A 15304-nucleotide genomic window follows, 5' to 3' on the forward strand; every position below is an offset into this window, starting at 1 on the left:
GGAAACATGCTTATTCTCTGCCACCAAAGAAAGCAAAGACAATTCCTTTGGCAGGAAAGGTCTTGGCATCAGTGTTCTGGGATGTGAAGGGGATTCTGTTTGTACATTATCTCCCCACTGAGTAAACAATTACTGTAGAATACTATGCTAACATCCTGGACAAATTGCAATAAAAGATAGGCGAAAAAGGCCAGGTTTAGCAAGGAAGAAAGTCATCTTCCATCAAGACAATGGGCGCCTGCACACACATGCCATCGCCATGGCAAAATTCCACTAACTAAGGTATTAATTGTTGTCACACCTGCTTTATTCACCTGATATGGCTCCATCAGACTTCCATCTCTTCCCAAGACTGAAAATTTTTCTTGGTGGACAAAGATTCACTTCAAACGAAGAATTGATAGCCAGAGTTTACAACTATTTTGCAGGCCTGGAGGAAACTCATTTTCGAGATGGGATCAAGGTACTGGAACATCGGATCAAGTGCATTAATCTACAAGGAGACTACACTGAAAAATAAAAAAAAAAGTTTCAGTGATGTAAGTACTTTATTTCTATTCTGTATCAAAAACTTTTCAAACCATCCTCGTTATTTCACCAAAAACAGATACTACATTTTCAGGTCCTGAATCACTTATTCGAAAATTATAAAGTGCACCAACGTTATATCCTACTATGGCTACAGCACAGCAATTTTGATCAACCAAATATGTTGATGATTTCAAATTCTGGCATTGTTAAACAATGACAAGTTGAAAAGGAAAGGCATGTCACCCAGTGTCCAGGATGAAAGGACCCCGAGTCTTACAATATTGCAGCGCCTGTGTTCAGAAGTAGGATGCAAAGTTCCTTCAGATTGAAGGAACAGGCACTGCAGTTACTATAGCCATTAAGAAACACTTGAGATGTATTCACAGCTGCAAATATTGACAAAACATTAGTGGTATAATGGAATGACGACAATGAAAATTTGTGCTGGACTGGGACTTGAATCCGTATTTTCCAGTTACCCATAAGCAGTCACCTTACCATTAGGCTATCCGAGCATGACTCATGGTCAGACCCAAACTTCCATATGCCGTCACCCATGTGTCTACGACCTGCACTCTTACATTCATTATGTATATTCCTGTATGGGGGACACATTTTAATTGAAAGTCACTTGCCCATTATTGATGGACAAATACGAAATTTTAGTGCCTGTGTGGTTCAGAAGTACAATGCAAAGTTCATTCAGACGTGCATGCATATCCGAAGGAACTTTGTATTGTACTCTTGAACCACACGGGCACTACAATATCATATTTATTCATCAATAATGGGCAACTGACTTTCGATTAAAATGTCTCCCCCATACAGGAATATACATAATGAATGTACAAGTGCAGGTCGTAGACACATGGTTGATGGCATATGGAAGTTTAGATATGGCTGTGAGTTGTGCTTGGATAGCCCAATGGTAAGGTGACCACTTGCGATAAGTGGGAAACCCAGGTTCAAGTTTCAGTCCAGCACAGACTCGTCAATATTTGCAACTGCACATACATTCCATGTAGAGATGAGTCTTTCTCATCCTACGATTTGGGTGATGTGCCCTCCCTTTTCAACATTCCCCAACACATCCCTCTCTCCTTGCCAAGGAAGGAACCAACATTTCTGAAAGTTAGGGTAGTGTGTCACTTGGTAGGACTACACAAATTCTTCACAAAATATCACTTTCTGGTTTGAAGCATTAATATTGGTACAAATATAAAATCCTTCAAATGTCGCATAAATTTCTTGCTGTTTGTTACTTTTTCTCTGTGGTTCTGCATACATGATGTGTTTTAAAAAAAAGCTGTGCACATTTACAATTCTTGCTTTATCAAGTTAACAAACTGAAAAACTAACATAGTTTCAAAGAAATCTGAGTTGTATCTACCCACCAACTTGGTACTCTTTTACTGACAAAAGGAAATAATTCCCATCCAACATTAGCAAACGCCTGTTTATTTAATAAGTGAATCAAGTGTATTGTACACAATAAGTGCCTAAAATATTTTCTGAAAAGCAAGGAGTAGAGGCAGGTCACAAGCAGGAGTATTTCTAGATCTTAATTCATTTAATTAGTTTTTGAAGAATAAGTCCCATACAAATATGATAGAATCTGCTTGTATCATCAACAATTGTGTCACACTACATAGTGTCGTGCATAATATCACAGTCATCACAGCATGGATATGGCAGTAAAGGAAATAACATTACCACATCAGAAACATGACATTAGAAAGGCAGGCGCAATGCACAATAAAACATGTAATTGAGTAACAATGTACAGCTACCTATTAAATGGTTTCTAATTATAGTAAAATAACTGCAATCATTCAATTTTCTGTTACTATCATACATTTCAGTGTCTCAGAATTTCAAATCATACCCTACAGATTACATTAAGCAGCACAACAATTTTAATTAATTTCTCTGACTGTTGCAAAACTAATACTTAGAAGACAAAAATCAGCTGTAATGTAGCTTAATGTACATTTTGTACAATTTGTAAATATGCAATTGAATCAGTCCTACAATTATCAATCACGAGACCAAGGGTTTTCCTTGTCCCACAGTAAAATGCATACAGGATATTTTTACTTTACAGAATCAAATTATACATAGTCTCCCTATATACAATAATTACATTAACTCAACAGAAAACAAAAGTTTTCCAAAAATATTATATAATTTTATGAAACAATATCAATCTGTTTCATTATCGCAAAAAATTCAGTGTAACCTGAATTCGTCGTCTTCACAGTACTTTACTCAGTGTTTCAGAAACGAAAAAATAAGTATACAGTAATTAAAAACCCACTGCTGTTTACTAAATGTAGTAATACATTAAAGCCTATGCGATGAACTTCTTGACTGATTACGTAACAGTGTTTGAACTAATAAAATTCTGTACTGTGTTATACAAAGAACTATTATAGATACAGTTCAAAGTCCACCCGCCTCGAAGTGTAAAATTGTCCATCCTGGCCACACTTGCGCACCCACACGTCACCTTTAAAATGCCCACTTTTAATCCACTGCAGCATCTGAGATGTGGTGTGAGGGCCATTGATCTCTGTGGCATTCTCTTCCAATTTGTACTCCCACATCAGTTCACCACCTGAAAAATCATTTCATTTCTTGAGTGTATTTCACATTAGTGGTGACGCCATCACTGAACAGAAAGTAAAAGAAATATATAAATGACGTTGGAGATTAACTCGTCCTCTCTTCACTTTCCAAGGGCCTAAATCCAATTAATGCAAAAGAGAGGATGTAGCTCTCCAGCATCAGTTATCAGCTGTATCTGCTGTGCCAACCACATGGACAACTCTTCTGAAAATGGAGATGCACTGAAGAACTATAGTAACTATTAAAAGTAGTTACAAAGTGGTTGAGGTGGAAATGCCCCCAAAATGAAATTCCCCACTGCAATGGATTATGTCTGAAATGTAATTCCAATAAAGGATTCCACATTATCGCTATCAAAGCCAGATCTTACACAGTACTTAGTAGTAAACGGCCTAAACACCTGGGCATTCCAAGAACCACAGCTACTCACTCTATAACTACTAGCACAACTGGTGCATTTTTCTTCATACATTCTCCAAGCATCCAAAATCACACTTACCTAATCCTGCTCCAGTCTGTTTCCTTATTGGTACTCAGAAGATACCAGTATTCTTAGTAAAATGTTATTGGCTTGCGATACACAATGGTGGAGGAACATAAATCATCAAAAGATTATTTTACAGTAATGTCAGAGTTAAAAGATAATTTATGGAAAAAGGAAACACACACACACACACAGCCAGCATTGAGACAAAAATATGGAAACATAAGAAATACATGCCTGAACATAGATGCAGATACTAACCAAGCCTGCAGGTTGTGCTGCTGCATTTGACAATGAATGGCACGAGTGCAATATCCTCAATACATTGCAAGAGTCGGTCATGGGCAGAACACTGTTCTGTGTATTTTGAGTACATTATGTTGGAGCTAAGTTAAGATGAATGTGAGCAGGTTGTTGGTGCTCGTATGGAGGGTGCTTCTGTGGCCGAGGCAGTCAATGTATCTGGTGTTTTGAGAGGCAATGTACCACAGATTTATACCGCATACAGGGAAGGTCACAACACAGACCAAAGTGCGATGAGAGAACGTGATGGACGGTCGCTGAAGAGGGTTCAGATGAAAAATATGAGGATAACATCTGCAACAGTCACTGCAGAACTGAATGTCACACTCATGAACACTGTCAGCACCAAAACAACAAGCAAAAAGCTACACATGCACAGCAAGCTGGAAGTCCAAAACCACACATGAAGATACAAATACCTGTAACAAGAAAACGTGGTGCTGAAGCCACAAAACATGGACTATGGAGCAACGGAAGAAATTCATGTGGGCAAATGGGTCTTGTTTCACACTAATTCAAACTTCTGGCTGCGTTTTTGTCCCAAGAGTGGAACATGGCAGGGTTCGGTGATGATTTAGGCAGCCATATTGTGGTTTTCTATGGGGCCCCCTAATTGCTCTGCAAGGTCACATTACTTCCAAGGATTATGTGACTATTTTGGCTGTCGAGGTCCATTCCTTGATACAATGTTTGTTGTGCAGGGGTGATGCTGTGTTCCAAGGCGACAGGGCTCCTGTTCACGCAGCTCACATTGTCCAGGACTTTCATGTGAGTACAAGGATCAATTATTGACACATCTCCCCTGACCCCACAGTCACCAGATCTCAATATCTTCGAATCTTTGTGGTCTACTTTGCAGAGAGGGTGCGTGATCGCTATCTGCCTCTATTGTCATTACCTGAACTTGCCACTATTTTGCAGGAAGATTGGTACAAGATGCCCTTGAAAACCAAACAAGACCAGTATTTATCCATTCTGAGATGGGTGCTTTTCCTAAACCATATTAGGCATTGCAGTTTGTCATGTTTTTGGTGTTGCCATATTTTTGTCCAACCCCCTTACTTCCATCCTACTTTGTAACAAATATTGTCTCCTAATCTTACAGCACATTGCTAGCTGGATGTTATCGTGGCATTGAATTTCTCTCCTACAATTACTAAAAAAAATTTAGGCACTTGACTTACCTCTCCCTTTGTAATGACAGTCAACAATACAACAATACATAGTTGAAGCACTAAAGGGCCTATATAGAATTCATAATTCTAGGTCACAGAGTCTTCTTGAGAAACGATATATGAAGATGACTCAAATATAAACAGCAATTGCTCCAATGTATTGTACAAGCAGTTCCGAGAAGGATGGCGGAGTGGAGGGCTGGAGGTCAGAAAGGGGAAACAGGCTCGGTTTGCTGCTGCACTCTATTCTGGCCTCAGTACAGCCATGAGTGAACAAGAGATACCTCTGTCTGTGACAAAGCAAGCTGGGATATTTTTACTTCTCCTCTTGTTATGCCATCTGCCTCCTTAAAATTCATTTTTTAATTAATTACCATTAACATATGTGAGTATAATCTGCATTTTTTTAAAAAGAGAAAGGTCGGCCCTCAGTTTAAAAGAATATAACACAAGATCTAATTTTGTGCTTAGTTTTATGTACGTAATTGATTTTCTAATTTATTTTGACTATTCCTAGTTAGTATCTTTTGTTATAGGGTGAAATTGGTAACTGTTTCGTAACTCAAATTCTATTTCAACGAAGAAATAAAGAAGGTGAACCAACACACGTTTCGCAATGTATTACCACAAAATTTTAAACCTATGACGGGTTAAACCATCAGAGATATTCACTCTTTTGAAGGCATAGTTTGAGGGTGCTGCACACTGTCCCCCAACTTTGTGTTTATTTAAGCCAGACAATTTAAGGGCAATTATAGAAAATGAAGTCAGACTCACCATCTAGGATCAAGTATCACAAATGACAACATCTGTGCTGTTTGACAGCTTACTGAAGCTGATCGCTGGTACACTGTTGAATAAATCACAGCAAAAGTGGGTATCAGCAATGGGAGTGCTCAGATCATTAACAGCGAACAGCTTGGCTTTAGAAAAATCAGAGCTCAATGAGTTCCAAATTTGTTAACAGAACAGGAAATCAGGTCAAGTTGGAGATCTGTGAGACTTCTGAATTGGTTAGGGCAAGAAGGGGAGGATGTTTTGAAGTGTACTGTCACATGATGACACACGGGACCATCATTATGCACCAGAACCCAAAATGACAAGTAAAGAGTGGTACCCAATAAAGATCATCTGGAAAAGTTCTTATGGCTGCATTTCTTTTACTACTGTGTAACTCATTTATTCTCTTCATGAATGACACTGGTGAATGCAGCTTACTACCACCAGTTGTTTATGTCAGAAAATGCCACTGACAGAAACAAAAGATGAGGTACGTGCAGATGTCACCCTTCTCCATGACAATAGTAAACCCCACACCACAAATTTGACAAGGGGAATGTGGAGGGCATCCACTAAGAAACCCTTAACACCCTCCCTACAGTCCCCCCTGACTATTTTCTGTTTGCATCCATTAAAGAAACACTTGGAGGGAAACGATTTGTAAACAATGAAGACATCAAGGAGTGTGTGCACAACTGGTTGAGGACGTATCCCACACTTTTTGTGAACAAGGAATGTTCAAGCTTCTGACTTCCTGGTAAAAGTGTGTAGAGCATGCCGAAGTATTTAGAGAAAAACCGAACTTATCAATTGTGACAATGATTAGTAAATAAACAAATAAAAATTATCACCACTTACATTTTAGTTATTCTCATGTAAATATGAAAGCACAATGTTACTTACAGAACTGATTCACATTTTGTATTCTGCATATTAGGTCATTTATTAAACCTGTAGAGAGGCTTTATTGGATTTTACTTAGCCATGAAAATCTCTAGTTTTAGTCTTACAATAGCTAGTTTTAAATGTGATCTACCACTGAACACATGGCAGTGGTACAGTCCAATGTACAGCGGTACAGTCCACTGTACCAGTTATTAGGGTTTCTTCCCATTTCATTCACATATGGAGTGTGGGAAGAATAATTGTTTAAATGCCTGTGTGTTTTGTAATTAATCTAATTTTGTCCTCACAATCTGTAGGTGAGTGATACGTAGATGGTTGTAGTACATTCCTAGAGTCACCATTTAAAGCTGGTTCTTGAAACTCTTTTAGCAGGCTTTCTTGGGATAGTTTACATCTACCTTCAGCAGTTTGCCATTTCAGTTTCTTCAGCATCTCTGTGACACTCTCCCACAGGCCAAACAAACCAGTGACCATTTGTGCTGCCATTATCTGTATATGTTCAATATCCCCTGTTAGTCCTATTTGGTACAGGTTCCACACACTTAAGCAATATTCTAGAATGGGTTGCACAAGTGATTGTAAGCAATTTCCTTTGTAGGTTGATTGCACTTCTCCAGTATTGTACCAGTACTGTACAGAGTGAGGTGGCACAGTGGTTAGCATATGGGACTCGGATTTGGGAGGACTATGGTTCAAACCCTTGCCTGGCCTTCCAGATTTAGGTTTCCTGTGATTTCCCTAAATCCCTCCAGGCAAATTTTGGGATGGTTCCTTTCAAAGGGCACGGCCGATTTCCTTCCCCATTCTTGACACAATCTGAGCATGTGCTTCATTTCTAATGACCTCTATGTTGACGGGACATTAAACTCAATGTTCATTCCTTCCTTGCAGTATTCTACCAATAAACTGAAAGTCTACCACCTGTTTTATCCACGACTGAGTCTATGTGATCATTCTATTTTATTTTGCTACAAAGTGCTACACCCAGGTATTCGTACGAGTTGGCTGATTCCAACTGTGTCTATTGATATTAAAGGAATAGGATATTTTTGTTTTGTTAAATGCACAATTTTACTTTTATGAATGTTTAAAGCAAGCTGCCAATCTTTGCACCCCTCTGAAATGTTATCAAGATCTGACTGAACATTTATGCAGCTTCTTTCAGACAGTACTTCATTACAGATAACTGTCATCATCTGCAAAAAGTCTGAAGTTACTAGTAATATAGTCCACAACATCATTAATATACAACATGAACAGCAAGGGACCTAACTCTTCCCTGGAGCACACTCAAAGTTACTTTTACAACTGATGATGACTCCCCACCCAATGTAACATGCTGCACCCTCCCCATTAAAAAATCTTCAATCCAGTCTCCCTTAAAACCCACATCCTTTCGTCTTTCCCTCTCCTTCCCTCTTTCCTGATGAAGCAACCGTTGGTTGCGAAAGCTTGAATTTTGTGTGTATTTTTGTGTTTGTTTATGTGTCTATCGACATACCAGCGCTTTCGTTTGGTAAGTCACATCATCTTTGTTTTTAGATATACAGTCATAAATTTAATTTGATACACCATATGATCATATTTCTGACAATAAGTTTAGATGTACTGAGTCAAATTCTTTTTGGAAATCAAGAAATACTGTAGCTACCTGACTTATCCAAAGCTCTCAGTTTGTCGTGACAGAAGTGCAAGTTGAGTTTTGAATGATCGATGTTTTCACGGGCTAAGCTTGTCGGCGGAGAGAAGTCGCAAGATACCTCACTATGTTTGAGCTCAGAGTATGTTCTACTATTGTACAACAAACTGACGTCAAGGATCTAACGCCATCTTCAGATCATTATTGCAGTATAAGAAGTCCTGTAACATAGATGTGCATTCACTGTCTTGACAATGCATGAAATTTTGTGTTACAGGGCTTCTTATGTTGCAACAATGAATAGAATATTTCTGTAGGTCACAGATGAAATCAGCATTTGTAAAAATAAAACCCACTATTGTCACCTGATTACATAAAAAAAGGGGAAAAAGTTTAAACAGTGGCATAGTTTTGGACAAATTTGCAACACATTACTTCATTACTGTGACTTGTTACGATTGTGATCAGTCCTCGCTTGAATTATAATTTTTTGCACTTCTTCCACTTAATTTTTTTTGTTTTTTTGTTTTTTTCTAATTGTCAATGCATATGCAGTAATGGAAAGTTGTTCATTTTTAGCCCTGAGAGTAGAGACCCGGAACACACTGATACAGAACAATACAGAAAACAAAGTACGAAGAATGTAAAAGACAACTGACATAGCATTTTACGTCTCAATTTCAATCTGACGTTTCGCCAGCACGAGTGGCTGGCATTGTCAAAGCTTCACCCTCCATTGCTGGTGGTGAACTGGAACCGAGCTCGCGGGTGCAGACTATATGTACCTGGCGCGCCAACGTCCGAGGGCTTCTCCGCGGTCATTTCCGGTGCGGTTCTCCTCTTGCTACCTGCGATGGTCGTTCGCTACAGTACGGGAAGCCAGGATCCGTCTACCTTAAGGCTTTCCTCTTTCTTGTTCAAACTGTTCGCGTGTTTTTGTATCTCTACAGCTTCTCTGAACAAGCGCTTGTGATAGTGGTTCTCTACAGCCAGAACTTCCGTGTCGGTGAATTTTATTACGTGGTCGGTCTCATTCAGTGCGTGCTCTGCCACGGCCGATTTCTCCACCTGCCCCAACCTGCAATGTCGCTTATGCTCTTTGATCCTGGTGTTAATGGATCGTCCAGTCATTCCGACATAAACTTTTCCGCATGTGCATGGTATGTGGTATATTCCCGACATTGCAAGTGGGTCTCTTTTCTCCTTCGCCGATCTAAGACACTCTTTGATCTTCCTTGTCGGTTTGAAAATCGTCTTTACGCCATGTTTGCGCAATATACGGCCGATTCTGTCCGTCACTCTGGGAATGTATGGCAGAAAGGCCGTACCCGACATTTCTTTTTCTGGTTCCTTACTTCGCCGAGGGTTTGGCTCAGTTACACTTCTAATATAATTTGTGGAGTACCCATTGCTCCTCAGGACAGTTTCCAGGTGTTGCATTTCTCGTTTGAGGTGTTGCGGCTCACATATTCGTCCTGCTCTCATTACGAGCGTACTAATCATGCCTCTTTTCTGGCTCGGGTAGTGGTTTGACAGTTTGTGCAGGTATCGGTCCGTGTGAGTCGGTTTTCGATACACGCTGTGTCCCAGGTTTTCGCCGTCCCTTGGGACCAGCACATCTAGAAATGGCAGTTTCTTGTCCTTTTCTACTTCCATGGTAAATGTTATGTTGGCATGGAGGCTGTTCAAGTGTCTTAGAAAGTCACCGAGCTGTTCTTCACCATGGCTCCACACCACGAAAGTATCATCGACGTACCTGTACCACACCTTAGGTTTGCAAGTCGCCGAGTCCAGTGCCTGTGCTTCGAATTGTTCCATGAAGAAGTTGGCCACCACTGGACTGAGAGGACTACCCATGGCGACGCCTTCCAGCTGTTCGTAGAAATCGCCATTCCACGTGAAATAGCTCGTGGTGAGACATGCATGGAAGAGCTTTCTTATGTCTAGGGGGAAAATGGAACCGATGTGCTCCAGAGCGTCACTGAGTGGCACTTTCGTAAATAACGAAACAACATCAAAGCTGACCAGGATGTCGTTTGGTGCAAGTTTCAGAAACTGAAACTTGCACCAAAGGAACCAGAAAAAGAAATGTCGGGTACGGCCTTTCTGCCATACATTCCCAGAGTGACGGACAGAATCGGCCGTATATTGCGCAAACATGGCGTAAAGACGATTTTCAAACCGACAAGGAAGATCAAAGAGTGTCTTAGATCGGCGAAGGAGAAAAGAGACCCACTTGCAATGTCGGGAATATACCGCATACCATGCACATGCGGAAAAGTTTATGTCGGAATGACTGGACGATCCATTAACACCAGAATCAAAGAGCATAAGCGACATGGCAGGTTGGGGCAGGTGGAGAAATCGGCCGTGGCAGAGCACGCACTGAATGAGACCGACCACGTAATAAAATTCGCCGACACGGAAGTTCTGGCTGTAGAGAACCACTATCACACGCACTTGTTCAGAGAAGCTGTAGAGATACAAAAACACGCGAACAGTTTGAACAAGAAAGAGGAAAGCCTTAAGGTAAACGGATCCTGGCTTCCCGTACTGCAGCGAACGACCGTCACAGGTAGCAAGAGGAGAACCGCACCGGAAATGACCGCGGAGAAGCCCTCTGACATTGGCGCGCCAGGTACATAATAGTCTACGCCCGCGAGCTCGGTTCCAGTTCACCACCGGCAATGGAGGGTGAAGCTTTGACAATGCCAGCCACTCGTGCTGGCGAAACGTCAGGAAAATCATTAGATGAACGTCGGCCGAAGAACCCAAGACAGAAGCCAATAGGCAGTTTGTCAACAAGTGGCCACGAAAGCCTCAACAATTTTGTATCAATTTCAATCCATTCTGCTGCATTATACCTTCATTATGAGAGAGGAACTACTTAAGACACACTTTATACTCTGAAATCAAGGAAGTTTCTGCACAGAGTACATGAAGCTGTTGGAAACTGGTATCTGCACTGTTGTATTCTAGATTTCAATCGACCAATAATTAAAATGCATATTTCAAAAGTGTTGGCGAAGTCAGGGGGATCAAAAAGCACAAAACAAAGACTCAATCACAAGACAATTAAAGAAATTCCAGCAGCTTTCAATTTTCACATCCTTGTACTGTCAACACTATCACAGCACTGAGTCAGTTGAACAAGAGGGATGCGGGCCATCACTGCCCACGTTGCCTGAAGTGCTTCATGGTAATTAAAATAGAATGATTCAACACTATTCCTTTCTGGCCTCAAATTGGTCAATAAAAAATACGAGGAAAATAAATAAAAAAGCTTGCAACATTGAAAGCACAGGAACTGCCATAAACAAGTATTTTAAAAGTTCAAAGTATACACCTTGCAAAAAGAGCAACAATGTAATCCATCCATATTTCTTTCCATATGAAGCCCACTAACCATTAACAGATCTGCGTTTTGGCAGCCATCGTCCCTTATAATATTGCCATTCCGCGGACAACGCATCTGCAGTGATGAGAATTCATGAATTCCCTGGCCCAGTACAGTCATAGTCTCACTAGGAGCATTGCAGAAAAGCACTATCCCCCAAACCTAGTCCGCAAACGATTTTCCATTCCATAGTCTGATACACCACTAATCTCGCATCACCCAATATCATCCTGTACTGGAAAAATGAACAATGTTCTTTGCCAGCGTTTCGAATACCATCATGCTCAGTTATGAGAGACAGTCTACTCACAATCCTTCCTGCCCTTCCTAAAGTGGTATTCCACTGCCCACCCAACCTACATGAATCCCAGTCCTTCCCTAAGCCATGACCAGTCCCAACCCCTGCCACATTGGTAAAATACCTATGTAGAAAGGTGGTGCTGCCACAAGCAGACAACATACAGCCTCCAGGGCTTGGTTAAAGAATGGGAGGAATATTGGGGTAGAAGTCCCACCAATGACAAGACAACTGGAGAGGGAATATAACTTAATTGGACAGGAAGAAGAGTTGAAATCAGATATTTAGTGAAACCAAGGAAACTTAAATCTCTCTCACTGGATGAGGATTCGAGCTGCTCTCTCACAAACATAACATTACTATCTTAACAATTGTTATACCTTGCTCAAAATTAGCAGTGGTGCATACGTAATAACCTAAAAAACTGCTGCTCATAAAACTACACATCTAATGCTTAAGAGGACAGTACCACACAACAGGAATCTGACAATCCTACTAGGTTGTTATACAATAACTTAACCTTTCAGAACTAACAAAGACTGGAGCACAGAATAGCAGCAAAAATGTGCACAAGGCTACTGCAGGTAGCTGGGACTTACCTGAATGTTATCATGGTCAGTATTTGGGCACATAACTAAGTAGCACCAGATTACCTTACAGTTAGTGAAAAGGCATGCTCCCAGGGCTTATCAGAAGTTCTGAAAGTACCCCAGTAAAAGTACTACTGCCAATGCCTGGGATTCACATTACTGCCAATGCCTGGGATTCACATTTTAGACATATTGGTAGAATACCATGACACAATATAGTGGCCCCAGTGTGCCACATCAACCGATGTGAAGTCGTAAGTCTGATAATGATTAATAAACAACTGAGGTCAGGTGGGTGGAAGAATAACAGCAAGATTACAGAGTACACTACATCATAAAGCATCTGAGAACTAAACAACACTAACCTCACAGAGAGTTGGGGAGAAGCTTCAGGACAGTGTAAAATAATGTTGTTGACACAGTTTATGTAAGTACCTATTGCACAGGACTATGCTACTCCATTTAACAATATTTACTTAGCTGGTATAAAAAGAGAGATTGTAAAATACTTCCTTTCTTATCCCTGCTTATATTACCTGACGACACACCTAAACTGGTGTGAAACTGGTCTTGATTTAAATAAAAAGATTTATCCAGCCAGAGCAGTGTTTTTTGCCTTCTTGTCAAAATGTAATCAGACAAAACCCAAGAACAGCACAATTCACTATCTAATCGGTCACAATCTCCACCCGTAATATTTATATCAAAATGAAAGAGTGAAGTCTGTGCCTATGAAGATCTTGTCTCCCCATAAAACTTCATCTTCAGTATCCAAAGTACACTGTACAGAGAGAGACTTTCCCCACAGAGCTGTGACACACCAAGACTAATATGGGACCTACCAACAGGGGGAAAAAAAAACTTTGTTTATTCTACAACTTTTTGTCTTTATGTCCTCTCTGTCTCCAAACACCCCCCCCCCCCCCATATATGATGATGTGACTTACCAAACGAAAGCGCTGGCACGTCGATAGACACACAAACAAATACAAACATACACACAAAATTCAAGCTTTCGCAACAAACTGTTGCCTCATCAGGAAAGAGGGAAGCAGAGGGAAAGACGAAAGGATGTGGGTTTTAAGGGAGAGGGTAAGGAGTCATTCCAATCCCGGGAGCGGAAAGACTTACCTTAGGGGGAAAAAAGGACGGGTATACACTCGCACACACACACATATCCATCCACACATATACAGACACAAGCTTGTGTCTGTATGTGTGTGGATGGATATGTGTGTGTGTGCGCGCGAGTGTATACCCGTCCTTTTTTCCCCCTAAGGTAAGTCTTTCCGCTCCCGGGATTGGAATGACTCCTTACCCTCTCCCTTAAAACCCACATCCTTTCGTCTTTCCCTCTCCTTCCCTCTTTCCTGATGAGGCAACAGTTTGTTGCGAAAGCTTGAATTTTGTGTGTATATTTGTGTTTGTGTGTCTATCGACCTGCCAGCGCTTTTGTTTGGTAAGTCTCATCATCTTTCTTTTATATATATATATATATATATATATATATATATATATATATATATATATATATATATATATATATATATATAAGATGATGTGACTTACCAAATGAAAGTGCTGGCAGGTCGTATTTTTCCTACGTGGAATGTTTCCCTATATATATAATAGAGGGAAACATTCCTCTTCCTCAAAATCACCCTCTCCAAACCTTCCAGGAATTTCTGACTTCCAGCCTTGCCTCTCAATCCTTCTTAAAAAACCTTAATCCTACTCCCAACATCACCACTGCTGAAGCCCAGGCTATCCGTGATCTGAAGGCTGACCGGTCCATCGTCATTCTTCCGGCGGACAAGGGTTCCACGACCGTGGTACTTGATCGTCGGGAGTATGTGGCTGAGGGACTGCGTCAGCTTTCAGACAACACCACATACAAAGTTTGCCAAGGTAATCCCATTCCTGATGTCCAGGTGGAGCTTCAAGGAATCCTCAGAACCTTAGGCCCCCTACAAAACCTTTCACCTGACTCCATCAACCTCCTGACCCCACCGACACCCCGCACCCCTACCTTCTACCTTCTTCCTAAAATTCACAAACCCAATCATCCCGGCCGCCCCATTGTAGCTGGTTACCAAGCCCCCACAGAACGTATCTCTGCCTACGTAGATCAACACCTTCAACCCATTACATGCAGTCTCCCATCCTTCATCAAAGACACCAACCACTTTCTCGAACGCCTGGAATCCTTACCCAATCCGTTACCCCCAGAAACCATCCTTGTAACCATTGATGCCACTTCCTTATACACAAATATCCCGCACGTCCAGGGCCTCGCTGCGATGGAGCACTTCCTTTCACGCCGATCACCTGCCACCCTACCTAAAACCTCTTTCCTCATTACCTTAGCCAGCTTCATCCTGACCCACAACTTCTTCACTTTTGAAGACCAGACATACCAACAATTGAAGGGAACAGCCATGGGTACCAGGATGGCCCCTTCGTACGCCAACCTATTCATGGGTCGCTTAGAGGAAGCCTTCTTGGTTACCCAGGCCTGCCAACCCAAAGTTTGGTACAGGTTTATTGATGACATCTTCATGATCTGGACTCAC

The 15304-nt window shown here is 41.1% G+C and overlaps 1 protein-coding gene across 1 annotated transcript in view; it reads right to left on the bottom strand.

Annotated features, from left to right (window-relative positions):
- Positions 1-529: 529 nt before the first annotated feature.
- Positions 530-15304, bottom strand: part of LOC126203377 (CD2 antigen cytoplasmic tail-binding protein 2 homolog) — a 98617-nt gene continuing 83842 nt past the window's right edge. Inside the window, exon 7 of the mRNA XM_049937674.1 lies at positions 530-3148. Within this exon, the coding sequence (XP_049793631.1) occupies positions 2961-3148 (188 nt within the window). The 3' untranslated portion in view covers positions 530-2960. The remainder of the gene's footprint in view (positions 3149-15304) is intronic.

Source organism: Schistocerca nitens, chromosome 9, assembly GCF_023898315.1.
Source record: "Schistocerca nitens isolate TAMUIC-IGC-003100 chromosome 9, iqSchNite1.1, whole genome shotgun sequence".
Classification (NCBI taxonomy): Eukaryota; Metazoa; Arthropoda; class Insecta; order Orthoptera; family Acrididae; genus Schistocerca; species Schistocerca nitens.